The sequence below is a fragment of the Hippopotamus amphibius genome, chromosome 11 (assembly GCF_030028045.1).
Source record: "Hippopotamus amphibius kiboko isolate mHipAmp2 chromosome 11, mHipAmp2.hap2, whole genome shotgun sequence".
NCBI classification, from domain to species: Eukaryota; Metazoa; Chordata; class Mammalia; order Artiodactyla; family Hippopotamidae; genus Hippopotamus; species Hippopotamus amphibius.
The window spans coordinates 9,374,279-9,401,431 of record NC_080196.1 but is presented as its reverse complement, the minus strand read 5'-3'; the positions used below and the strand labels follow the sequence as shown (position 1 = coordinate 9,401,431).

The window sequence follows — 27,153 nt, the reverse complement described above, 5'->3', positions numbered from 1 at the left end:
GAGAGCTGGTGAAGAAGAAAAGAGAACAAAATAACTTTGGCCATGTCCGCACTTTCCCTTATATAGATCATGCAAAGATGTATAAGCACATCAAGCACATAATCGAACTGTAAATAAAAAAACCACAGTTTTGAAAAATACAGACTCCCAGACACAACTGTATGTAAATATGCACATAGAAACACACGCATGCCACACATGCACCATTATGGTTTTATTCAATTTTTTTTTCTTCAAAATTTTATCCCAGGGGAGAACTGAGACAAAGTAGGTGTTCCTGTCTGCAACCAGTTCACTTGTGGTTGCCTGGGGGCTCAAGTCTTGAGTGTAGTTATTGGTTTCCACCAATAGAGGGCTGACCATGTTTCCCCTGCTATGCCTACAGATTGCTTTCACTGTGGTCCAGATTCCATCCCCAAGCGCCACTTCTTCCCTCCCTGATTCTTCCAGGAGTACCTTCTGCTGCTGTTTTTCCCTCTCTTTCACATTTACTTCTTTCCTCAAGTATCCATCAAACCATTTCAGGCTCCAGAGGGCAGATATCCCATCTAGTATTTCACTTCACTCTATAGTACTGTTTTGCGTATATTAATAAATTCTATAAATTATTGAACCTGCTTACCAATCTATAAACTTCTAACAGTAAGGGCCTGTCTGTATGCTTCACCTCTGTCCTCAGTGCTTAGAACAATGCTTGCAGCATTGCAAAGTGTACCAAGACCTGTGCATTTACCTACAAGATCGCTGATCCTCATAGATGCAGAGCTGATTCTTATAGTCAGATTTTTAATTTCATTTTACATACGAGGAATCTGGGATTCAGAGACATCAACAGCTTCACACAAGGTCACACAGCTAGTGAGAAGAGAACTGAAATTCATACCCACATCTGTTCGATTTTAAAATATATTTAATTTCAACTACAATATACTTATTCTAAGAAAGAAAGGGCTCTTACGACCATACACAATTTTATACAAATGTAAATATTAAATTGACCTGTTCTCAATGAAAGACAAAGGGAACTTTGCTTATTGATTGACTCCCAGGTGTCATACACTGTGCGGGACCTATTACCTATATTACCTCCCCTGCTTAATGTCAGGTCTTTATTAACCATTTTTGAATGTCTGTGAAGATCAGTTGCCCATGTAGGACTGAAATCCTTGATCTTACGCTCATTGGCATTGGGAAGGAGTTGTGAATTTATGATGCATGGTTTAATACATCACTTATAAGGAATCGATGGTTTCCAAGCAACTCCTCAGCTTCAAAAGAAATAGGTATTTCTAAGTAAATCCGTCTGTGAGTGTGTGTGTATAACTGCTGTCCTCTACGCTCCTTGCCCTGCTTTCCCCACCTGCCACCTCCCCAACCTTCCAGCATCTTCACCAAATTCTATGGCTTCTCATTTGTGCTTCCTCTTTGCTTCCAGGCGTCCATAAAACTGTCATTGAAATGGGAGCAGTGAAGAGAAGGTGAATCAAAAGACTAGAGGTATGAGGCTCTTGCTGCCCAAATTCCCAGAGCAAAAAGTCCTTAGAAGAGTTACAGGATTGATTTTTATTTTAATGTCTTCGAAGATTGACTCAAACTAATTAGTACTCTTAGCTAGTAACAGGAAAGTTGTGAATATTCTTTTTGCTATCGGGGATTTTTAACAAGAGAAAGGATGCCACCAGCTCCAACTTCAAGATACTTGGACCATCAAAACATCACTTAAAGTCTTTCAACATTTCAATGACAAAAAGCAGCTCTGTTAAGAAAATGTTTATTTTAGATAGCATGAAAAGAGGAAATAAGTCAAATTGTGACCCTGACGATATGTATAATTGTGTGATAGCTGTACACCTTATGGTACACTGAAGTTCCTTAAATGATCAATAAGTACAGTACGTTAATGTTGACTTTTGCAAAATTTAGAGAAATACCTTTATTGTTTAAATGCACTTATTAAAATGTGTTTTATTAGTTAAACTAATTTCAAAGATTTAAAGGTAGATCCCTTCCTTTTAACAGATCACCAGTAATTCATGACAGTGAAGCATTGGTCAACATCACATAGCCCACTACTTGCAACATTGTCCTTACAAGAAACTATGACACACTTCTTACAATCTACTTTCCTCAGTAACATGGACAAAAGCTGAAGACCGTGCGGTGTATAGTACTAAGAAAAGTGACGTTAACATGCCACGGCATTATGTTTTAAATAATTAACTAAACCTGAATAATGCAAATCAATCACCTGGTTGTTTTCAGAAATTTTTCAATTAAATTTTTAAGGGTAGAACACAGAATAAGCAGCATTTTTCCTAGTCAAATCTAGTTTTTTCTCACTGTTATTTTACATGTGTATTTTTATTTATTTTATTTGTAAATGTCTTGTATTAAATGCTAGAAAAAGAGTTGTATGCCTGTCATCGAATAAAACTTTATGTTTCTAGTGGCATAAAAATAACCACTTGTGGTTGCTTTATAGGATGCCAGAAACCTGAAGTAGATCGTCAAGGTAACAACAAGAGATTCTAAAGAGTACTTTTTAATTTTTTAAAATAAAGGTGTAAGAAGCCCTCAGGCAACTGAAATAAGCTGCTTAATTAAGTGATAACATCGGGAGCAAAGAACATTGTCAGAGCCTAATGATCCCCACCAGATACAGCAAGATAATTATTGAAATGAATTCTGGTATAAAATTGAAACGTTGACGGTACTCTTTCTTGGCCAGTTCTACTTAATTCTTTAAATAGAGTACTTATTTTTAAAAGCATCATTTCTCGTCTCCTTTTTGGGAGCTGGATGGCTACAGTAAACAATGAAATTCTAAATTATTCTATTTGGTTAACATTTCTTCCCAAGTGTGATGGAAATTTGATTTTAATCTAGTCACCAGCAGATCAAAAAGAATCTTATTTGCCTAGTCATATAACAAAAAAGAAAAATCTTGATATCTGACACTCAATTCATAGAGATCATGCTTTCCTCCTTGTAAGCAAAGGTGTGCAGAGCTGCGAAACTGTGAAGTCCTGCCTGTTTTTATCTTAATGGTAGTCTCCTAGAAGTTGGCAAGCTCAAGGTAGTGGCCTCTTATAACACCCTATGAAAATATGGTAGGGGCACGCTCTTGATCTTCAGTAGGATGACCCTGTGCGGCAAACAAAGAACAAGAAGGAAGCAACACGTTGGTCTAATGGAAAGTGGGGTCAGTGCCTTGTCTGACAACATATTAAAGTCTGACCTTGACTGTGTCAGTGAACGTCTTGCAATCTCAGTAACCTTCTCTCACACCTCAAAGACTTGTAAGGATTAAATGTTGTAACTATGAACACATTTGAAAAGCTTAACACAGAGCCTACTATGCAGTAGACAGTAAAACAACAAAGTTAGGTCTCATCACATTTCTCACTGTAACTCACTCTAATGCAGCCAGGGTACCCTCGCCTGTGGTGAGGTCTTATCTGCGCATGCCTGAGAGAGGGACCATGTCATTCACTAAGTCAGCTCAGCTGCAGAATGTGCAGCGTTATTTCCTTACCAACTCAATGCAACAGCATTTATTGAATGCTTCCTTCACGCACAGTGCTCATTTTAAAGCATTGATAACACCTCTGGACATTTTTTTTAAAAGGCAAGAAGAAATGGTCACTTCCTTTGAAGACACATAAATTTGTGAGTGGAGGGTATAGACTTTTTTTTTTTTTTTGGCAGAGATAGTGATATGGAAAATATAGGCACAGGTATAGAAAATCCATGCCTATGTTACTCATTAGTACAGAAGATTTCACTCAAATCTGCATTATAAGGTAGCCCAGAAAGTTCCCCTGCTGTTAAAGCACTGGTATTTCTCTCTGTGGATGAGGCAGCAGGTCCAAGCAGCAGTGCAGAGAAGTTCTCTTTGCGTGTTCAGCTGTCTGGAAGTCTGCTTCTACAAGGCAATCCCTAGACATAAGCTTCCCTGGCCCCTTTCTTATGCACAAAAGCTTCTTCTCTGTTATGCTTAGATTGTAAGCACGATGGAGCAAGTTCATGGAATGAACAGCCAGTATTTAAAGAAAACAGATTAGACAAGCCAAAATATCAGCTTGACTAAAATCAGTTATTCTGCATTTTTAGATCAATTTCTATAAAGATCTATACCATGCATTCTTGAGGGAATTAACATCAAAAAGAACAGAATATACACGTTTAAAAATAATTTTTAAAGTTAGTGAGACAGAACTGGATCTCCTTGAAGTCTCCTACGGGACACCCACATAAAACTCTGTGTGTGATTTCTCATCAACATATATAACTCCTCTACATTGGGGCTGGGAGTAATCTCTGGTAACAGAAGTATAAGGTAATGATCCCTTGTTCTGGCTTCATAGTTGTATTACACCTACATTCTCACCTTCTTGCCACAGACCTTTAATTTCTCCTTCTGCAAAGCCCTCACCACATCTCACTGAGGTGAAGCCCCTGGAATATTGCCAGCTGGGCGTATTTCTTTCATTTCAATTTAATGAGATGTGTATTATGTGATATAGATGGACTCACTGTCCATCAAAGTGTGTACCTTTTGATCTGTTTGTCACAGGTGGTCTGTTTTTATTAACTGCATCTGACTTGAGATCAAGTTGGGAGGCTGAGGCCTAAAGGGCTAAGGGTAACCTGTATGTGCATAATCTGGGCCACTGGGACCAGGTAGAAGGGCCCACAGGACCCATGAAGTATTAAGAAAAGCCAATACTCTGCTTGCTGCCATCGTACGAGCCTGACTCTCACTAAATCCCCCTAAGGACATGGTATGGGGTGGAGGGGTTTGTGGATGTCCTGCTCCACTCCCCACTGACTGACCCTGAGAGAAGGGGTACCAGCTTGCTGATGCCAGGGTATACGTTCCCAGCAGCTAGGATGGAGTGAGAGTCAAAGCAAGAGCTGACACCAATCCTTGGCCACAGGTACCACTCTCATCCATCTTCAACAAGATGGTCCTATAACATTACAAAGAGAGTATTTAGGCTCACCTTTACTCTTCTTATTTTTGTCTTAAAGTTCTTGGTTTTTCATAGCAAGTTCTGCGGTTCTGAGATTGGACTTTCTGTGGTTAGAATCCAGGCCCTGCCACTTACTAGCCGTGTGACTTTAATCTCTCTAAGACTTAGTTTCTGCATTTGTGAAACGGGGGTAATGACAGTTCCTTTCTCACAGGATTGTATTAGATTGCTTATACAAAGCATTTTAGAATAATTGGTATGTGATAAATACATACTGCAAGTTAGCTATCACTATAACCATCATCATCAGTAGCAGCCCCGACAGCCTTATAATCATTAAAATCCCTACCATCGTTGGAAGACCCTAGTCCCCAGAGACCGCAGAGACCAGAGATGCAGGTAGGACACACCAAACATGGTCAAACCACCCCGGGTGACTCATTCCTGCATTAATGCCATTCTGCGTCATGTTGGGGCTTGTGGTTATTTTAAACCAAATTTAGGGGAACAAAATCCACAGCCATTTCTCGGCTATTTAGTGGCATTATTTTCCAGTGCCTGTGTTTCATGAATGCTTTTGTACTCATTGATTTAGATTCGCAATTATTTTCTGAACACACTCCAACAAAATGGCATCAAAAGCATAAACAAACAGGAGAAAACAAAAAGCCTTCTGTTCTGTGAAATTTTACTTACCTATTAATTTTACTGAATACAGTTTAACTTGTTAGAAAACACTAATTTTAATATTTTCCGCTGCAGGCTGTCTTTTTCTATTTTATTTCTATGAAATTCTAAAGTACTGTCTTTACTTAAACAAAGAAGATTTTGATGGGCAGCAGAGGTCATGGTGTTCTGACCTAAGAATCAAAAAAAAAAAAGGAAGGGTGGTAAGATAGGAAAGGAGGAACTGGGTACTGGACACTGTGGTGGGCAGCCTCAAGCTGGACCCCTGATCCACAGCTTCTTGTTTTCACACCCTCATGTGATCCTTTCCTCTTGAGTGTGGAAAAGGAGCTGTGACTTGTTTTTTACTCAGTAGAATATAGCTGAGGTGATGGGATGTCATATCTGTGATTAGGTAACGTAGGGAGACTCTCTCCCTTGCTGGTTTGATAAAGTACCTGAAACTTGCTGGGGTGGCCCACATAGCAAAGAACTGAGGGTACCCTCTAGGAACTGAGGATCCTTCAGCCAATAGCTAGTAAAGATCCAAGCCTTTCAATCATGCAGCTGAAAGGAACTGGATTTGGCCAACAACCACATGAGCTTGGAAGTGGATCCTTCCACAGTCAAGCCTTCAGATGAGACTGCAGCCCTGGCCAACAGCTTGATTGCAGCTTTGTGAAACCGTGCAGCAGAGGATCCAGTTAAGCTATGCCTGGACTCCTGATTACAGAAACTGAGATAATAAATGTGTGTTGTTTTAATCCACTAAGTTTGAGGTAATATCGTTATGCAGCTCCAGATAACGAACACAGACCATCTATTACTGCCATTCACTGGATTGTTTGTTACTTTCACATATACAGCTTTACAATACTCCCAATAATTCTGGGAAGAAGGCTTTATTCATATTTTTGTAGAGAGAAAGCTGATGCTTGGGAATGTTAAGTAACTTGCCTAGGACTATTCAGCTATTTTGAGGTAGGGCTGTAATTCTTAGAAAGTGATTTTTGTGGTTTATTTGTCTTATCTTTTGTTTGGTCAAAATGTGCTAAGTTGGATAAAGGGTGTCTCTTGCTTATCTTTTATTTTCCATAAGAAGTATGAAAAAGATTTTTTAAATATCTGCTCCATTTTTTCATAACATTAGAACTAATAGGACTGATGAGATAATGCCTTTAAGAAACTCCTTGTTCCCTGGAGAAAAGCTTGTAAATGCAGTTAATATTTGAAATAATTTTAAAGATTTTAAATTATAAGTGAATTACTGAGGAAGTACTTGCTTTCTTAGAATAATTCTTTCTTCTTTGTAACTAAAAGACAGTGATTTAACAAGTATGTAATTTAGACTCTAGCAATATTACAGAGAAAGTATTTCAACTATCATTTCTAGAAATGAACACCAAAGGTAAATGAGTCCTCCTCTGACATACGCAGTATTTCTTTTTATCATTCTTTATTCCATTTGTTCTGGAAAATTTGCAAAGATGATAATTTGATTAGTACTCAGCAATGCCTCTTTACCTTTCAGTTCTCTAAATACTCCTAGAGACTTTCCACTCTTATATTGAGCCTAAGATCCTGCATGTTGGACTAATGCTATTGGTTTATTCTGAAAGGGATAAAGCCCTGACAACTAAGACTCAAAAGAAATCAAGTTTTTTGACTTTGCTTTTTAAGAATCACCAAACTGAGCCACCAGAAGAATTCAGATAAATTGTCTGGCCAATGGAGAAAAGTAAGATAAGAATAGAATCATTCCATAGCGTAGAAATAATATTCGTCCTATCTGCCTTATGGAGTGTTGATAGGACAACATGAAACTATGGTAAAGAATAAACCACTATATAAAACATAGTACATTTTAAATGTTCAATCTGTCCCCACATCGTATATCTTTCAAAAGGGATCTATAAAATTTTTATAACATTAGTTAGTGGGAAGAGATTTTTTTCATCTGCATAGCCTTTTAAAACTTTTGAATTTTGAATGATACGAATGTATGGTCTATTCAAAAATAAGTAAAGAAAACGAAAGCCAAAAATGTTGAACAAGAATGCTCCCTCCATTTGACCTTCCTTTAGGCGTGGCACACTGAAATAGTCACCTCCCAGATAGAGGATGCGATAAGCCAGCAGTTCAAACCTCCTCCCTCTTATACCCGCCTGTCCCCAGAGTCTCACGTCTCATGCTCTGGCACAGGTATCCCTTGACATGTGTCATCTTCCTTTGGCCAAATTCCTTTGATGGGTTGAAAAGAAGGAATGTCTTCATAATTTGGCCTGACTGTACCCTACCTAACTTCTCACTCCTCTGACAGCAGAGGACTCACTCTTAACTCTCAGCACACATTCCAGTTGAGTTCTACTGTGTCCACAGATGCTCTCCTCTGGGTGTGCCCACCTACCCCCCACTCACCCAGCTTTTCACATGTGGTCCAAACCCAAGCTTCATGTCATCCACAAAGCTTCCACCCTAACTCCCTTTTTCTGAATTCACTTGACTGCTAACTGCTTAGGAGGCAACAGCAAATCATTTCACATTTCTGGGGATCAAGATCTTTGGAAAGAGGGTATTTGAAGAAGCGGAGATGCTTCCTCTACTCATAGTCCATCATTCTGTTCTAGGATGTTCTAAGTTGTTCTAGCAACTGATCAGAAACCAGTCACCATCAGGGGCTTGATTCAATCTACTTGCCTATAAGCGGAAAAACCTTTACGACTATGACATTCTGACTCATTCTGAAGACAAGAGTAAGAGAGCCACTTATTTGGATGTATACATTCTGACTCCAGATTTTATAGTCTCATTTCCTCATGGCTCTGACCATCATATTCCTAAAGCAAGGATAAACTGTGTTAGTATTATGTTTGCTTGAATAATTAACAGTTTTGTTTCCATCCACTGTCATAGTTATCTGGACTTAAGTGTGTACTGACCATATTTTTTACATTTGTGTGCATTCTCTGTCTGAAACAGATATCTTTTGCATCTGGTCTATTTTTGGGTGCTTCATTTGCAGATAGCTATATGTAATTTCAAGGTGTAAGTTACATGAAGACACGTTGTACCCTCTATTTTAACTTCTGGGTTAAAACTGCCATGTCTCTCCATGAATTTAAACTCATTTAAATCTGCCCAATCTGCAGAAATTTCAACTTATAGAACAGATATCACCAGCTCAGGCCTCTCCAGGAGAGAAGGTTGAGATGTTTATTCTACTATCTATGACTCTGTTATACCAGTCAGCCCCCAGAGTTGACTAAACTAAATGAATTCAGCCAAAGGGAACATATTTTATTCTCTGATGCCTTTTAAAAATAGTAACAGAGCAACTACTACGTGCTAGGCACTGTTCTAGTCATACATCGATGGAAAGAATAAGCAAATCTCTTCATTTCTGGGTGGGTAGGAATAAAAGTGGCGAACAAGTGGACACGTAACAAAAATAATATAATTTTAGATACTAACACTAAGGGGGAACTAAAGCCAGATAACCAAGTGGAGAGTGACTAGAGGATACTGCCGGGGGGAGGGGGCATGTTAAGAAAGACTTTTTGACGCAGATGGGCAGCGTTCAGGCTGTGACCTGAGGCACAAGAAGGACCCAGCCACGTGATGATCAGGGAAGATTATTCCAGGTAGAAAGAGCCGTTAGTGCAAAAGCCCTAAGCTGAGAGTGACTCCACGTGCGTGAGAAGCAGAAAAACAGCCAGAGCAGCTGGGCCTGGTGGAAAAAAACAGGAGCAGGGTGAGAAGAAGGCAGGGACCAGATGATGCAGGGTTTTCTAGGCAGGCTAAGGGCTTGGGATTTTATTTCAAGTTAGTAAGAGGTCTTAGAGGATTTATACATTAAAGTGTTCTCTCTAGCTGCCAGATAGAGAGAATAGACTGTGTCTGAAGTTGTCTCTGTGTGTGTCTGTGTGTGTGTACATGTGTGTGTGCACCCACACAAGAGTGGAAGCAGAAGACCAGTAAATAATTCAGACGAGAGAGGTGATGTTTTCAAACATGATGACAGTAGTGGAGATGGAGAGAAATAGATACATTCAGATTATGTTATTCAAGTAACAAGAGGTTGCTAGAATAGTGCTAATCAAGGGACTTGCCTGGTGGCGCAGTGGTGGACAATTTGCCTGCCAATGCAGCGGATCCCTGGTCCTGGAAGGTCTCATATGCTGTGGAGCAACTAAGCCCATGCACCACATCTACTGAGCCTGCGCTGTAAAGCCCATGAGCCACAACTACTGAGCCCACATGCTACAACTACTGAAGCCCATGCACCACAGCAAGGGAAGCCATGGCACTGAGAAGCTCACACACGCAATGAAGAGTAGACCCCACTCGCCACAGTTAGAGAAAGCCCACATGCAGCAACGAAGACCCAACGAAGCCAAAAAAAAAAGAAAAAAAAAAAGTCTGGTATATCAAAAGATATCTTAGATGTGCCCAGCTTTAACACAGAAAAGGAAGCAAAAAAAAAAAAAAAACAAATAGCATGTGTTATTTTACATCATAGCATTTTCGAGGTAAAAGGGGTCTCAGAGGTCACTTAGATGAAAAGACATTGATCCTTACAGGTAGACAACGTACTCAAGGACATACAATTAACTGGCTCCAGAAGCAAGACTACATCTCTCACAGCCTGTCTTTCTCGCCATATTCAGGCTCATTGCTAATTTGGAATTTGCCATTTGGATCACACTATAGTTGATATTCTAAGGCTGTAGGTTACTTAAAGAAAATCTCAGAAAGACCATTTATATATAAGTACCTCACATGTTCTAAGACTTTGATTGGCTGTGATGGAAAAGAAATCAAATATTTTTGCTCGAAGAGAGAAAGTATTGTAGCATTTAGCACAGTCAGAGATTTGCCTATCTTTCAACATCCTTGAATCTATTATTGGTACTTCTGTGTGCCTGACAACGAGAGAATTTCACTGGTCTAATAAAATAAGATTGAGAGTGTTCTCTTCAACTTTTTGGAACCGTTTGAGAAGGATTAGCATTAATTCTTCTTTAAATGTTTGGTAGAACTCACCAGTGAAACCATCTAGTCCTGAGCTTTTCTTTGTTGGGAAGTTTTTAATCACTGATTCAATCTCCTTATTCTTTTAATGGTCTGTTCAGATTTTTTATTTCTTCATGACTCGGTCTTGGTAGGTTGCATGTTTCTAGGAATTTACACATTTCTTCTAGGTTGCCCAATTTGCTGAGAGGATTAAATGTAATTACTGTGAGAGCATTAAACACTGATGGTTTTAAATCATATAATGGTTGCCATTCTTGTTACGTCAAGCCATGTGATAGAACATAGAATAATTCCAGGCAGGCCAAAGTCTCCTAAGAAACAAGAAACACTTCAAACCACATCTGGAGCATCCAATGTGAATTTAAACAAGGGGCAGACATCTGATCTATGTCTTTGTACCCAATTATGGATACAAAGTCAGTTTTGAAATGACAGAATAAACTTCCTCCTATTTTAAGGATGTCATCCCTTGCTCAAGGTCACCAAAGTACAAGCCGCAATAAATATGTACCTGAGCTGCTGAGTGAAGGGTTCTCTTCTGGGTGATTCTCTTAATTTTGGTACCATGGCACTCCCTATTTTCTAACAAACCTCATGTCTACAAACAACAAAGGTTGTATACCTAAGTGGTCACATAGTTTTAAAAAATGTACCATAACTCAATGTTTATTCATTTATTTGCTCATTAATCTAATTATTCAGTGGATATTTGTGGAGCATCTACAACATGCAGTGTAATAGGTTTCCAATCAAATTATGGAGAAACATTTCAACTTTATTTTCTTTCTCTGGGGGAAACATATATAATTGTTCTTTTATATCTTCATAAGTTTAGGTTTGCATAATTTAACTTTTAAAATGTTATGTCTTAGAAGAATTGAGACCTCAATTAGTATATGGTGCTACTAGGTGATAATAGATTGGTGGCCTAAACTCCACATTCTTCATTTCTTAGCTTTTTGTCATCTGTCTCTCTTTCTGGTTCTCTATCTCTGTTTCTCCATTAATTCATCATTTTTTATTTATATGTTCAATACAGAAATGATCATTGTGAGCTTCAAATATGTTGACTCCATAAAGCAGAGACTTAAAGAAGCAAATATCTTACTATCAATGCTTTTTTAACAGATTCTTTTTTCTAAGACCCTTGAATCCTATTTTGAGGGCAATCTACAAAGAGAATAGAGTAAGATTTTCAGAAACCAGGTAAGCTGAGTATCAAACCTGATTAGAGTTTTTAGTTTATTTCCAGTTTTTAGATTTAGTCAGTTGTGAAATAAATAGTGTGTCTTAGATTAAGGGAACTAAGAACACCTTTGATTTTCTTTTATAATCTTTTATTCAAACTCACCCATACCATTCATAAAACTAGAGCCCAATTGAAGATCTCATCTGGGCCATTTTAAAGAGTCTCAACACCTTAAATTCATTCTTTAATTATTCCACTCCCCCAAGCCATTAACCCAGGTTGCAGATTAATTTTTCTAAAGTGTAGCACTAATATTATCTCCCATCTACTCAAATGCTTCCAAATTAATTCTCATTACCTCCTAAATCAAGCACAAAACTCCTTGGTCTTGTACTTAAAGCTATAATGTGGTCCCAAACTCTTCTCTTAAACCTCCTAAGAGTCTCTCAAGGCTATATTAGGCTGAAATTCAACTTCATGTAAATAGTTCTTTCCACTACTAGAAAGACACTGCTACAAGAGCTTTTCCTCTAAATTTGAGTTAAAAAAATTTTTTTTTTTTTCTTTTTTAGTAACCCCACTCATACTCTTTTAAATCAGGCATTGCTTTGCCTGGCCTCTGTAATGACTCCCCTTGGCCAAAGGCTGCCATATAGGTCTTGCCTCTATTCCAAATTGCTTTTTAAAAGAATCTGCATCTTTTACAATAAAGCAATATTTTACCCCCCAATGAAGTTTCTTTTGTTGTTTTTTTGCTCATTACAAAAGGAATACATTTCTATTACAGGAAAACTGGAAAACAAAGATAAAGAAACAGTGGGAAATAGAAATTACCCATAATCCTACCCATCCAGAAACGACTACAGTTGAATTCTCATGCATTTCCTTCTTCTTTTATAAGACTATCACTCTTTACAAAGTTCTCGACTGTGGATTTAAAGTACTAAAACAAAAAATAAATAAATAAATAAAGTACTAGGACACCAATTATTACAAATAAAAGAAACAAAAATGAATGGAAACTCCAGCATAGAATACCCTTGATTATCTACTTCTCATAGTTATTTTTTATAAAAAGAACACATCTCCATAATTTTATATCCTTTTATGCAATATAAATTTACTTCAATCATCTCTAGGTTTTCTCATATGCAATGGTTTTGGACTGAATGCATACAGATATGCTATAGAAAATGTACAGTATCAGTTCTAATAATATTTAAGTAGGTAACTGCAAAAAATCAGTGGCAAATCCTAATTAGTAGAATAGAGAAGCATAATGTTCCACTTTAAGCTAAGAATTTCATGATGTTCTATAAATAAATCTTTTGGGCTCAGGGCATCATATGTAGCAAAATCACAGAATGACAACTCTATTGCCTACCCACTCAGTCAATTGTGATTGGTTAAGAAGTAATCAAAGCCCACAGCTACTTCTTTGTATAGATAATTCTAGCTCTGATTAACCTGACAATCACATTCCAAAATTAAGTTTTCTGCTGGAAAAGAGAGACATTAAACAATTGCTGAAAGCCAAAATGACTCATGAGTATCAAAATTGTCCAACTATTACATCATAATAGATCCTAACTATTCTATTTATTGCAGGGCCCCCTCCCTCACAGAAGATAGAAAATAGATTTCTTCTTTTCACTTTTATATTGTCACACATATTGTCATGTGTGGAGAAGGTTATATTAGAATCCACTTCCGCTTCTTTTGTACCACTGGTATGCTTGCTGACGGCTAGTCTTCTCAGGAAGGGTGGATAATTTTAAGCTGGCTTTTGCTTCCATAAAAATATTATATTTTGGCAACTCCAGGAATATCTCAGTCATTAAAAATCAGGTTCTGTTAATTCTATCAATAGTAAATTGGATCGTCATCTGTGTGAGTATTTATGTTGCCTTCATGTGAATGAAAATACCTTTACAGTCTGGCTATTGACACTGATGTCTGGTCATTTCCAATTAAGTCCCAGAGCAAGATTTTTCATATGCGGGCTTTCATTTATGTGTATTGATACATATCTTAACGTAATCGGAGTGAAGTTAGAACAAATGGCAGCTTTGAGTTAGAGGGCCTCTGTGTAGGCTCTAGGAGATATACAAAATCTCTGAAATCATATAGAAACTTTAATATTAAGAATCTTTGTGCATTGTTCTGGGGATAGCTTTCATCACTTTCTCGAGTGTTTGTAACCCCAAAATGTCTGAGAACACTTGCACTACATTAAATACAACTGAGTGAATTTGCTTTCATATTTATGCAGTAAAGTAATACCAGCTATTTGGATAGTAATTATATCTAAAGGGATTAATCAAAAGATAGGAAAAGTTTTTCAAGAAAAGTCTAGGAATTTTAGCCAATAACATTATTTCAATATGTATTGGTTGCCTACATAATCGATAACTTAATGGAATCAGCTTTATGACCATAAACAGTTAAGGAGGATGACGTGATGAAATGTAGGTGTCTCGCAGGACTGCCTTTATATAGGTGCTTATTAGGATATTATTAGCAGCCCATTTTTAAATTGAGATGTTATTAACATAGTTTCAGGTGTATAATATGAGGAATATATACACATATATGGATATATGTATATACATATACATATAGTGAAATGATCACCACAATAAGTCTAGTTAATCACCATCATCATCATAGCTACAATTTTTTTTTCCTGCGATGAGAACTTTCAAGACCTACATTCTTAGCAACTTCCAAATATACAATACAGTATTGTTAATTATAGTCACCATAATGTAAATTACATCCCCAGGATGTATTTATTTTATAACTAGAAGATTTTACCTTTTGACTACCTTCACCCATTTTGCCCACCTCCCATCCCCACCACTGGCAACCACCAATCTGTTCTCTGTATCTACGGGTTTGTTTTTGGTTTGTTTTTTTAAGATTCCATAGCATCCCATCTTTAAGGCTGTTAAAATAATTAGTCCAATGGAACTTCTTGATACTTATGTCAGGACATCAGGGAGAAAGCTATTCATTGCATCAACACGATGCAAGGAGTGAGCTCATTTTCATGAGGGGTCCCAGGAGAAATTCCTACTTGACCTTTATTTCAAGATTAATTGTCCTTAACTGAGTCATTATTTCCTTCATATTGATTTATGAACACTGAGAATTGTGCAAACCTGGGAGTTCTCTAGCCCAGAATGTTTCAGACATATTGCAAGTGATTTTGATCATTAATATTAATATAATGAAGTTTATAAATTATGTTCTTAAGAAATTAGAGAAGATTTAAGGATATCCTGTGACTATGTCACAGTCATTTGAATTCCCACATATCTTCCTCCTGAGTGGCAGAGAGGATAAATAACAAATAGCAAACTGTCTACAATTGGGTCCATCTGTCTGATAAGTTGAGGCGGAGAATACATTGGGAAAGTTACTAAATCTGACCAATTTTACATTTTTCTAGCCAAATATATGAACTCAGCAAAAGTCGCCTGCCTGAGGTTGCGGGGGTGGTAAGTGAGGATGGAGCTCAGGTTCAAGCCCAGGTACTCTGGTTCCAGAACCTGTGCTGTCTTAACCACTACCGTATGCGTTAGATTGAAACACAGATTGTCAGAACATGTATATTAATTTAATCCTCTGAAATTTCAAAACCCAAGTATATTAATAGACTCCTTTATTACATGATCAAGAAGGGATTAAGTGTGCAATGAAAATAGAGCCAGGAAATAGGTCAGTGCTATCTATTTCCTTTCCAGTCTCCATGTCTGCCCTCACTACCCCCTCCAAACCTTCTGAATTCGACCTGTAAATCTTCTTCCAGAGAAGTAGACTGAGAATGGGAAGTATTTACATGGCTTCTCTCTTCTTTAACAGTACGCATATGTGTAATCCCATTAGGGACAGCAGGCAGGCAGCAGAATTTTCCTTTCCTTGGAAGGAAAAATGAGTAACTTTTGCTCAAGTTATGTCGGGCAGGTAACTTATCACTTCCTTTTCCTTGGAAAGAAAATCATGACGAAGGTACTTCAGGAATGCATCAGATCAGTATATAGTCCCACCCCAATGAAGCAGCAAATGACCCCTAAGAGCTAATGACTTTTAGCTTGTATTTGTCTGCAAAGAAAGGAAAGAAAATGGATTCATCATTGAATGAACATGAAGTAGAAGCTTCTAAAGTGGTAGGAAATGGGGACATCCTTGGTGGTCCAGTGGTTAAAACTCCGTGATCCCAATGCAGGGGGCCTGGGTTCGATACCTGGTCAGGGAACTAGATCCCACGTGCCACAAGAAGTCTGCATGCCGTAATGAAGATCCTGCACACAGCAAAGAAGATCCCACATGCCGCAACTAAGACCTGGCGCAGCCAAATAAATAAATAAGTAAATATTTTTAAAAAAAATAAAAAAAGTTGTAGGAAATGATTTCCACCATAATAACAGTCAAAACCCTTGCCAGAATCAAAATTGAGAATTAACCTTGAAGTTCCAACTTAGAAAGAGATTTTATAAAAATCAATTACCGTAATTCAATACAATACTGTGACCTGAACATGAAAGTAGGTCAGCCGGCTTCCAGGACGTCCACACAGATCTCCAGTCTGTTCAAAAACCAGCAGGACAGATCCGTCCAAATCCAGAGGTGCGCTTGCTATGCCCATAATAACCAACAAAGTACAGTTAACACAATCTTTTTCCACGGTACTCAAAAAGTTCCATGCCTCTCATTGGTATTTGAATTAGTGGAACATTTCTTATATTTTATTATGTTTAAACTCATTGCTCATGTAACTTCTTGGGCTCACTGTGCTGATATTAACTAAGTTCACTTAACATTCCAAATTTACGTGCTCTTCATGCACGTTGTAAGCACTTTAAATATATGAATTTATCTCTCTCCCAAAATCTTATGAAAAAGTGACATAATTCCTTCCATTCTGCAGAATTAGAAACCTAAGCATAGAGAACATATGTAACTTGTCCAAGGTCCTCTGGGCGACAGTAGATGACAGAGCCTCTGCAATTAGGTGGTGTCCACAGATGGTCAGATTTTGTGGCTTTGCCTTGATATACAACCCTTCCTGATGGGACATCGAGATGCCCATTACCACAATACTGTTTGGTAAATCCACTACCAAGGTACCATGAGGTTTATTTGTTGTCACTGCTAAGCCACTCCCATCCCTGACCTAAAGGTTATCCTTAAAGGAGGACCTGAGGGTAAAATCAAAAGGCACTCCCCTCCCCACCCAATAACCTCTCTTGCACACTCTCTCTGTGGACGCATACTCACCTATCTCCTCAGAGATAACCAAACAAAGCAAAAAATCCTTTCCTCACTTAAAACTTGAAACAGTCTCCATTCAATAATTAATATGTCCAGCCTGGTCTATTATCCCCATGCTGACCATTAGTTGAGGTCAAAGCTGTGGGCCAGGACTACTGCAGACTAGAAGCCTATCCTGGGGAAGAGAGGCCAATTTACCTCCTTCCTTCTCTGATTTCATCTTCTGCCCTCCTTACCGCCCTGGCCCCTGACCCGTAGCCACACATTCACTAGATGCTCTTGCTCTTCCAGGGCGTGGGAAAGGCAGGGAAAGAAGACAGAGAGGAGGAGCAGGGAATGTCGTGTTGTGAGCTGGCATTGATTTCTTCTAGCCAAGGCAGAGTTTTAAAGTCCACTCTCTCTCTCATGGGGAGCTCTGAGAATTTTCGGGGAGAGCCCTTCCTCACCCGCCTGTCCCCCAGCTCTCATCACCTGGTATCTCTGCCTTGTCTGGCTGGTTCCTTATGGCTGCCCCTTAGGTCTCCGGTTCTCAGAAGTCTGTCATCACACAGGCTTTGCCTGTTGGGGTCTCACTGCCCCTCGGGGTGGTCCTTCATGGCAAAGTCCATTTAGGAGAGCTCCAGGCTAGTTTTCTATTTCTGCCCACATCTTGTCCCCAGGAAACACACATCTTTGATTCTTTAGTTGATAAAAGTCCAGTGACTTCCCAAACTACAGACCTTTATTCTGCTGCCACAGTCAGGTTCTTGTCCTTCATATTTTTCCGGACGAAATTCTACAACCGCCCACTATGTTCCCTAGCACCACAGGACACATAACCAACTCCTGTGATTTTTTTAAAAAGCTTTTCTTATTTGGTGTGAAGCCAGGGGGATGCACATCAACTATGGTCTCCTCTCGAGGCTAACGATTAAAATCAGTTTCCCCCAAAGTTTCTTTCAAGGAATTTTCAGGTTACCGAACACTATTTACAAAGACAGTAAAATCTGAATGCTGAGTTCATTTACTCACAGCTCTGGGTTCAAATATGGAGCACCTGGGATGAACTTTGGCAACTTATTTAACCTCCTTTCCTGATTTGTAAAATGTGATAATAATATTTAGAGATGTTTTAAACATTGACAAAAACATGTATAAAGCATTTAACCTAATATCTTGGCACACAGAAGGCACTCAATAAGCTATAGGTATTATCATTTTAAAAAAACCTTTAATTTTTTTCCACAAAATATTCCTTGAGTCACTTCCATTTATATATAGTCACTGAAAGACTAAGTGATTGGCTATAGGTTGGTGTCTGGGAAGATGAGAGGTAAGAAATGCCCTGGGATTTCTGGTCTGTGGTTTAGAATCCAAGTCATGTTCATTGATGTTTAACTTCTGATGCACTTGTCTTCTTTCATTTGAGTGTTTAAGACACAACCACATTGAATCACCGCATTGGTAGACCTCAGAAAGACTGTCTAGCTTATATAATTGCTCACAAATCAAAAGCCTTTCCTGAAAATTCGAAATCCCCTAGTAGGATTTCCAATGAGAAAATATTTGAAAGTGGTTTGAAACGGTGGAAGGGAAAAACTATATAAGGCATTATTGTCATCCCTCAAGAGCAGATAGGGCAGGTTTCCTTTTGCATATTTTTTCCTTTCATTTTTTGGCTTGCTTTTTAGTGCTGATAAAAATTTTTTTCATAGAGAGTTTATACAGGTAGTTCTCATATTTTAGCATTTCAGTTTCTATTCTTAATCAGAAGAAGTACATTGGAATATATTTTTGTGTGGAAAAATAAAGAATTCAAATTTTAAATGAAATAATCTCAAATTAATCTCCATTTTCCCTTGCCAAAGTGGAAGCTGTGCCTTTGTAAATCTCTCTGGCAAGTAATCCTTCTGTAAGGATATGGTACCCAAAGATAAGAAATCAGTGGAAGTAAGAGAAAGGAATGAAGGAGAGGAAAAACATACAAGTGAGGATTAGTGGAATATTGTATAAAGCATACCTTTGCTTTGAAACAAATTTTTATTGTCTTTAGAAACATTAAGAATACTTGTTCATTGATAACTTCCTGACAGAGTGAACACTCAATCCTGTAGGCCAAAAAGTTAGGGAGATAATAGGAAATTTACCCTCATATGAAATACTCACCCCTACCCCATCTCCTCAATTATTTGAGTTCTTATTGTTTACTTTCTTTCCAATGTCTGAATCAAGTACTACTAGCGTGTAGAGTGGTTTCCTAAGAAATGAGTTAACTGCAAATTCAGGCAGCAACTGAAAGCAAGTAATCCATGATTTGGATAATTAGTCTCTAACTGAAAGTTCCAGCACTTTGATAATCCCAAGAATACACTAGAATGAGGATGATTACTGAGCTGAAATTGAGGATATCTGATACAGAAATGGGTTTCTTGTTCATCACTTGATGCTAGATTTATTATTTATCCTAATCTGAAAGTGGTGAAACCAACATTACTGCTTACTGAGTCCCTTACTGCTTTGAATGATCACAGATCTTTCTGAAGCTAATAACAACAATAATAGTAACAATAATGCCATCTCTTTATATATTTTCATTATTTACAAATCACTTTTCCATACACGATTTCATTGATCATCACAACAATACCTCTTGGGATAGGCAAGAATTTATATTTCCCATTAATAGAAGAAGCAATTGTGACACAGTGAAGTTGTTTATATTGCTTCAATTCACACAGCTAAGAAGGGACAAATTTAAATTAGAACCCAAGTTTTTTCCAGGTTCTTAGCTTATTACATAAGTGGGAAGTTATCCTCTATTTCAAATACTCTGTTTTGGGTAAATGAAATACACGAAGGACCTAGACACTGGCTGAGTTGCTCTCATATTCCTCACAAGAGGTACCACAGAGCAAAAGAGAAAACTCAGTGACTCCTGGAATATTTTGTTTGCAGAAAGTATAGCTATAAGTTGTAACTGCAGAGAATTTTCCATTCACGTGACACACACCTATATCTCTTTTCCCATCAGTACTCTCAGATATTAAATAAGCCATAAAAAAACTATAAAAATCCAAGTAATCCAATAAAAGAAAAGCACCCTGATATGGAAATAGAGCTGAAGACTAGACCCACGGATCAATCTGAAGATGCCAAGGTTTTTTTAATGGAATACTTGATGTTCATAGTCTTCAAGCCACCATGATTTTAGGGTTTTGGCTGAGAAGTTGTGAAAGGTGCAGCTGCAGTGTTGTTTACTTGGTTCAAGTGTTTTCCAAGCTCTGATTTTTCTAGCTAATGTCTCCTGCAAAAACATCTCTGACATTTCCTGTGACTGTATTTTCTTGAATGAGTGTAGAGGTGCAGAACCGCTCTACTTCCCAATATATTTTTCAAAGAGTAAAGGAAAGTCTGACTTGTATAGAGAGTTCTGGACCAAATTGTTTTGGTTACAATCACCTTGCAAATTTTACACCTACATTGGTAGTGGTTAAAAGGCCAAGAGGTAGATGTAGATAATGATTCTGTATTCTAAGAAGTGTTGCATTTTTTTCTAAAGGTTTTGATTTCTTTATTGGAACAAAGCTGTAGACTGACTACAGAATATTCTAAAGAACTCTATTACAGCTGTGTATAGATATTAGAAGGACTGGCTAACCTAAAACCCCTGTATGATGATGGAGTCTGAAAGGCATAGCCAAAAGTTCTTTGCTGTAATTTCCACCAAGTGGTGGAGGCTGTACTCTTTGAATCAGCGTTGGCTATGTGACTTGCTTTGGCTAATCAGCAAACAGAGGCCTAAAAAGTGCTTGCTTTTGGGGGTTGCCCTTTCTAGCTGCCGGAAACCTTTTGCCATCATATGAACAAGCCCGAGCTAGCCTCCTACTGAGAAACCACTCGGACATGGACTCCAGCCAACCCAGCAATCTCATCTGTCTCAGCTGAGGCTCAAGACATGTGATTGAGACCATCCTTGACTATCCAACCCCAGCAGGGCTGGTCCAGACCAGAAGAAGTATCCAGGCAACTCATAGAATCATGAGAAATAATAAATGTTGTTTTTGGCTAAGTTTTTACATTTTTTTAAATAGCAAATGCTAACTGATAAATATTCACACCTCACAAAAGGAAAATAATTTAAAAGTAAGCATTTGCTTAAAATGTCCATACAAAACAATCCACAGATTCAATGCAATTCCCACTGAAATTCCAATTGTATGTTTTCACAGAAATAGAAAAAACAACCCCAAAATTGTATGGATTCATGAAAGAACTCAACCAGCCAAAGCAATCTTGAGAAAGAAGAACAAAGCTGGAAGCATCACACTTCTTGATTTCAAAATATATTACAAAGCTATAGTAATCAAAACTGTATGGTACTGACATAAAAAAACACATATAGATCAATGGAACAGAACAGAGAACCCAGAAATAAACCCACACATACAGGGTCAATTAATTTACAACAAGGGAGCCAAGAATATACAACCAGGAAAGGATAGTCTCTTCAATAAATGGTATTGGGAAAATTGGACAGCCACATGCAAAAGAATAAACCTTGATTCCTATCTTATACCACACAAACAAAATCAGGTCAAAATGGATTGAAGACTTGAATGTAAGCTCATAAAACTCTGTAAAGCTCCTAGAAGAAAACATGAAGATAAGTTCCTTGACATTGGTCTTGGCAATGATTTTTTTTGGATATGGCACCAAAAGTACAGGCAACAAAATAAACAAGTGGGACTGCATCAAACTAAAAAGCTTCTCCACAGCAAAGGAAACCATCAACCAAATAAAAGATGACATACCGAATAGGAGAAAATATTTGCAAATCATATATTTGATAAGGGCTTTATATCCAAAATATATAAAGAATACATACAACTCAATTTCCCAAATCCAAATAATCCAATTAAAAAATAAGTAGAGGAACTGAATACACATTTTTCTAAAGGAGACATATAAATGACCAACAGGTACATGAAAAGATGCCCAACATCATTAATCAACAGGGAAATGCAAATCAAAACACAATGAGATACCACCTCACACCTGTTAGAATGGTCATCATCCAAAAGACAAGAGATAAGTGTTGGTGAGGATGTGGAGAAAAGGGAGAAAGGAAGCCTTTGTGCACTGTTGGTAAGAATGTGAATTTGTGCAGCCACTATGGAAAATAGTATGGAGGTTCCTCAAAAAATTAAAAATAGATCTACCATATGCTCCAGCAATCCCACTTCTGGGTTTAAATCCAAAGGAAATGAGAACAGGATATTGAAGAAATATCCTGGTGGTTTGATTTCAGTACTCATCCTTCCTGAAAAATATAACCAGTCTTCCAACTCACTATTAGAAAGATCCCAAAGACTTGAAATCTCTTTTCTCACTTCAGGGCAATGTAATACAACTATAACAAAAGCTATCATTCATTAGGCACTTACTGTATCCCAGCTACTTTGTTCGGTGCTTTAAATGCATTATCTCAATCAGAACCAGGAAGATTTTATTCTTCCCATTTTCTAGCTTAAGAAACTGAGGCTTAGAAGGATAAACTTATCCAAGATCCTACAGTAGGTGGTAGAGCCAGGATTCAATCCCAGAGCTTTCTGATTCTTTTTTTTTTTTTTTTGAAATTCTTTTTTTTTTTTAGTAGTATACATGTACTTTATTTTTTTTAAAGTTCTTTATTGGAATATAATTGCTTTACACTCTTGTACCAGTTTTTGAGGTACACCAAAGTCAATCAGCTGTATTTATACACATCTCCCCATATTCCCTCCCTCCTGCGACTCCCCCCCACCCTCCCTGTCCTGGCCCTCTAAGGCATCAACCCATCATCAAGTTGATCTCCCTTTGTTATACAGCAACTTCCCACTAGCTATCTATTTTACATTTGGTAGTATATCTATGTCTATGCTACTCTTTCACTTCGTCCCAGTTTCCCCTTCACCTCCCACCCCCCCAACCTCGTGTCCTCCAGCCCATTCTCTGCATCTGCATCCTTGTTCTTCTCTTGTCATTGGGTTTATCAGTACCATTTTTTTTTTTTTTAGATTCCGTATATATGTTAGCATACAATATTTGTTTTTCTTAAACATTTTAATTTATGGCTTCCCAAGCCATTTGTTACTGCTACAACTAAGTTTAAAATAATTTTCCTAGAATTTAATGGGTGTAAAAGTCTACAGAGGTATAAAGAGCAGTAAAACGTTTACAGAAAAAGGAGACAGAAGATGTGATGATAAACTTCACCTGCTTCATAATTTTGCTTCTATTACTGTTTCCTTGGTTAAAGTCCCCTTTGTAAAAGAGTCTATTTTCCTACCACTCATTGAAAATACCAACAGGCAGTGATGGTGTATGAAAAATCATCATCTTTAGGCTACTACGTAAGTATGACCAAACTTGTGCTTCTCTGCCAATCAGGGAAAACTTATTACCACCATAAAAATCCTATCATTTCACACACACACTCTGCCCCACTTCTTCTTTCTCTCCTTTCTTCAATATACATTATGAGCATCCTTCTGAGCCAATGTGTTTTTTTTTTTCTTATGGATAAACCCCGTGGGAACCCTCACAGTTAAGACAAGCCACAATTCCACCCCTCATCCTCCTTCAGTCTAAATATTGTTCTGATAATTTGGAATTCTTTCTTGAGGTAGGACTGGTGAAGTCTCTTGACACTTTGTTAACACATCCTTCTGACCACCCTGTTTTGTTAATAGGATTGGGAAGGTTTTTAAAAACTGCAGCAACAAGAAATCAAAGCCTCTTTGGGGGCTCTGGCTATTGCAATTTCTAAAGACAAAAACAAGTTTACCACTTCTGATAAACTGTACAGTACTTTAAAGTTGACGTGATTTCCCTGGGCAATGATACGCAGACAGATGTCTCCGAATAATGATGTAACATAATGCAAGGCTCCAAGAACAAAAAGTGTCCTGTCTCAGAGTATTCACTTTCCCTTGGGGAGTGAGCCTAATCAGGCTTTATCTCTCCTTGACAGGAAACCCAAGGCACACACCCACAGAGTTTAATTGCATAAGGCTAGAAGATTAAAGAGAATGACTGAATTTACCTTGGAGAGAACTTCAGATTAAGAGAGGGATAAAGTGGTTAAGAAATAACATTCATTCTTTGAAACTCAACATCTCTCATAAGAGGGTAAGTGGTTCATAGCTCTTTTGAATATAGCAAGTATTATCAGGTATATTAAGAAGATGAGTTGACAGCTTCTTCATGTAAATGCCAATGTTCATGAATCTCTAAATTAGAAACCATTTACTCAGTTCCAATTCTAAGTTGACATGGAGCCATTTAAGGTAGAATTGGTGAAAGGCTCTAGGATATAATAATATTCATGTACAACTGTTGTTCACATATCCAATATGGTCTACCCTCAGGGGTGAAGAGATGTTCTCACCTAACTTTCTTTTGTTCTATCCACACTGGAGAGATTCTTCCCCTTGGAAACTGAGCATTGGCCCATAACAACCTACCTGTTCCCCTAGAAGATGGACGTACACAAGGAGAAGGGAATAAATTTTACTCCATAGAAACTTTTAGTTTCTTGTGGAAAGGCTCTACATACTGTTAGGTAATAGAAGTAGGCTAGGCCAGAAAAGAGACTAAGGGACAAAAGAGACAAAAAGACAATAGAGAGAAGGAAAAAATAAATGAAGGACAATTAAATGGATTCCTCTTTAATTACTTTCCCAAAGACTTGTATTTGGGCCCCTGTTTTCGATGTGAGCTGGGGTTGCTGGAATTTGACTTAATTTGGCAGAAGGAGAAGTTAAGTAGACTGTTTCTGCAGTGCCACCTCCTCCTTCCCACGCAACCCCACTCAATAAAAAGGAGATGATTATTTTCTTCCTTTTCTATTCTAAAGGACAAAGAGGTAAGAGCAATTTCACTAGCACTCACTGAACACCTGGGAACAGATTAATTTGCCAAAATCGCTATTTAGTAGCAGTGACCTGGCTTCAGAAACAATGATCAGAACAGGTAGGTTTGGTGTAGGGAGAGTCAAGTAGAGAAAATTCCAAAATGTGCGGTTCTCAACAGAGAAGGGAATCTTGGACAGCCTGTGGGGAGATGCAGCCCTGGGGCATATGAATAGAGAAAAAAGGAATTCTGGGGTATTTTCCCTGTGATCCAATGGTAAAGACTTCTCCTTCCAATGCAGTGGATGTGGGTTCGATCCCTGGTCAGGGAACTAAGATCCCACATGCCTTGGGGCAACTAAGCCCGCGCACCACAACTACTGAGCATTGCGTGCCTCAACTAGAGAGCCTGTGTGCCACAAACTACTGAGTGCATGTGCCCTGGAGCCTGCATGCCACAACTAAAGAGAAGCCCATGTGCCTCAAAGAAGGATCCCGCATGCCGCAACTAAGACCTGATGCAGCCAAAAATAAATAAATAAATAAGTAAAATATTTTAAAAAGAAAATGAAAAAAATTCTGATCACTACTCTTCAAAGTTCCCTGGTTTGGGGCTCCTTGAGATGTTTTGGAGAGTTTCCTGAAACTGCACACAAAGCATGGTGGCCCTCCTATTCCAAGGATGATGTGTCTAAGTTGAATTATTATTCAAAGCAAGGCAATTAGAACAGATTCCTTGAGCATGGTTTTTAATTGTCTGGGAGACTGTATCATTACAATGACAGTTGGTACCATGACAGATAAACACAAAATACTGAAGCTCAAAATTAATCTTTTCATTTTGTCACAGAGGAATTTGCAACTGTGTTCAATGCATGTTAAGTGTGTTATGTTTTGAGACAAATTTAATGGAGGATATCTCACAAAGGACCATGGATTTGGGCTCTGGGTTACATAAAGTCATCACAGCAACTCAGAATCGCTAATGGAGGGGGATTAATATCTGCTGAAGTGGAACAATGAAAGTATATTTGTCTCAAGGGATACCCTTCAAGAGTTTGACTTATTCTACACAAAATAGCTTTTTTCACCATTTGTAGAACATCTAGTGGGTGATAGCTTCCTCTGGGAGGCAATACAGAAAATGACAGAGTCAAAAAGGATCTTAGAGAGCATTATGGTCAAAGCCTCATTGTATAGTTTGGGAAACTGAGGGGGAAGGGACTTAGCCAAGATCATACAAAACTAGTCAAAGCCTGATTAGGTACAAGAAAAACAGATCTGCCAGCTCCCAATCCTGCACCCCTTGTGGAGTTGAATAAGCAAACAAAATTTCAGTTACAGGCAATAAATAAGATACATAAGTTCTAGAGATCTATTGTACAGACTAGTACCTATAGCTATCAATATTATGTACTTTGTACTGTATACTTTGTATACTTTATTAGTAGAGAAATTCTATAGCAAGGTGAAGAAGAAAAACAAACATAGGAACAAAACATTCCCTGGTGGTCCAGTGGCTAAGGCTTTGCGCTCCTGATGCAGGGGACCCTGGTTCGATCCCTGGTCAGGAACTAGATCCCACATGCTGCAACTAGATCCCATATGTGGCAACAAAGATCCTGTGTACCACAACTAAGACCCAGTGCAGACAAATAAGTAAACATTTTTTAAAACAAGAGAGAGAAAATACTTTTTTAAAAACCATTTTGGGGTGGGGGGGTTAGGGAAGATTTTTATTTTATTTCATTTTATTTTATTTTGTTATATTTTATTTGGCTGTGCTGGGTCTTAGTTGCAGCATAATACTTTTTATACCTCATTATGTTCTTTGATTATATATCTTTCCTTTAAATTTCTACCTTGATTCTTTTGTTCCAAAGATTGTGCATTTTTTTCTTTGTTTAAACTGTGATTAAAAATGCAAAAAAGTAATATTTAGTATATGTACTTAACACACTTTGTACACTTAAAATTTGCTAACAAGATAGACCACAACTTAAGTGTTCTTACCATAAAATAATGATGACGATGACAAAGGAGGAGGGAGGAGACTTTGGGAGGTGAGGGCTATGTTTTTAGGAGGTGATGGTGGTAATGGTTTCACAGTGTATATTTATGTGTAAACTCATCGAGTTAT

The 27,153-nt window shown here is 38.0% G+C and overlaps 1 protein-coding gene across 3 annotated transcripts in view; it reads right to left on the bottom strand.

The window, feature by feature from the left end:
- Positions 1–27,153, bottom strand: part of PHACTR1 (phosphatase and actin regulator 1) — a 505,241-nt gene that overhangs the window by 387,502 nt on the left and 90,586 nt on the right. Inside the window, exon 4 of one of the 3 annotated variants that reach the window (XM_057700183.1) lies at positions 19,976–19,993. The exons of the other annotated variants lie outside the window; for them this stretch is intronic. Coding sequence (XP_057556166.1) covers positions 19,976–19,993 — 18 coding nt within the window. The remainder of the gene's footprint in view (positions 1–19,975; positions 19,994–27,153) is intronic. 3 annotated transcript variants of the gene reach the window in all.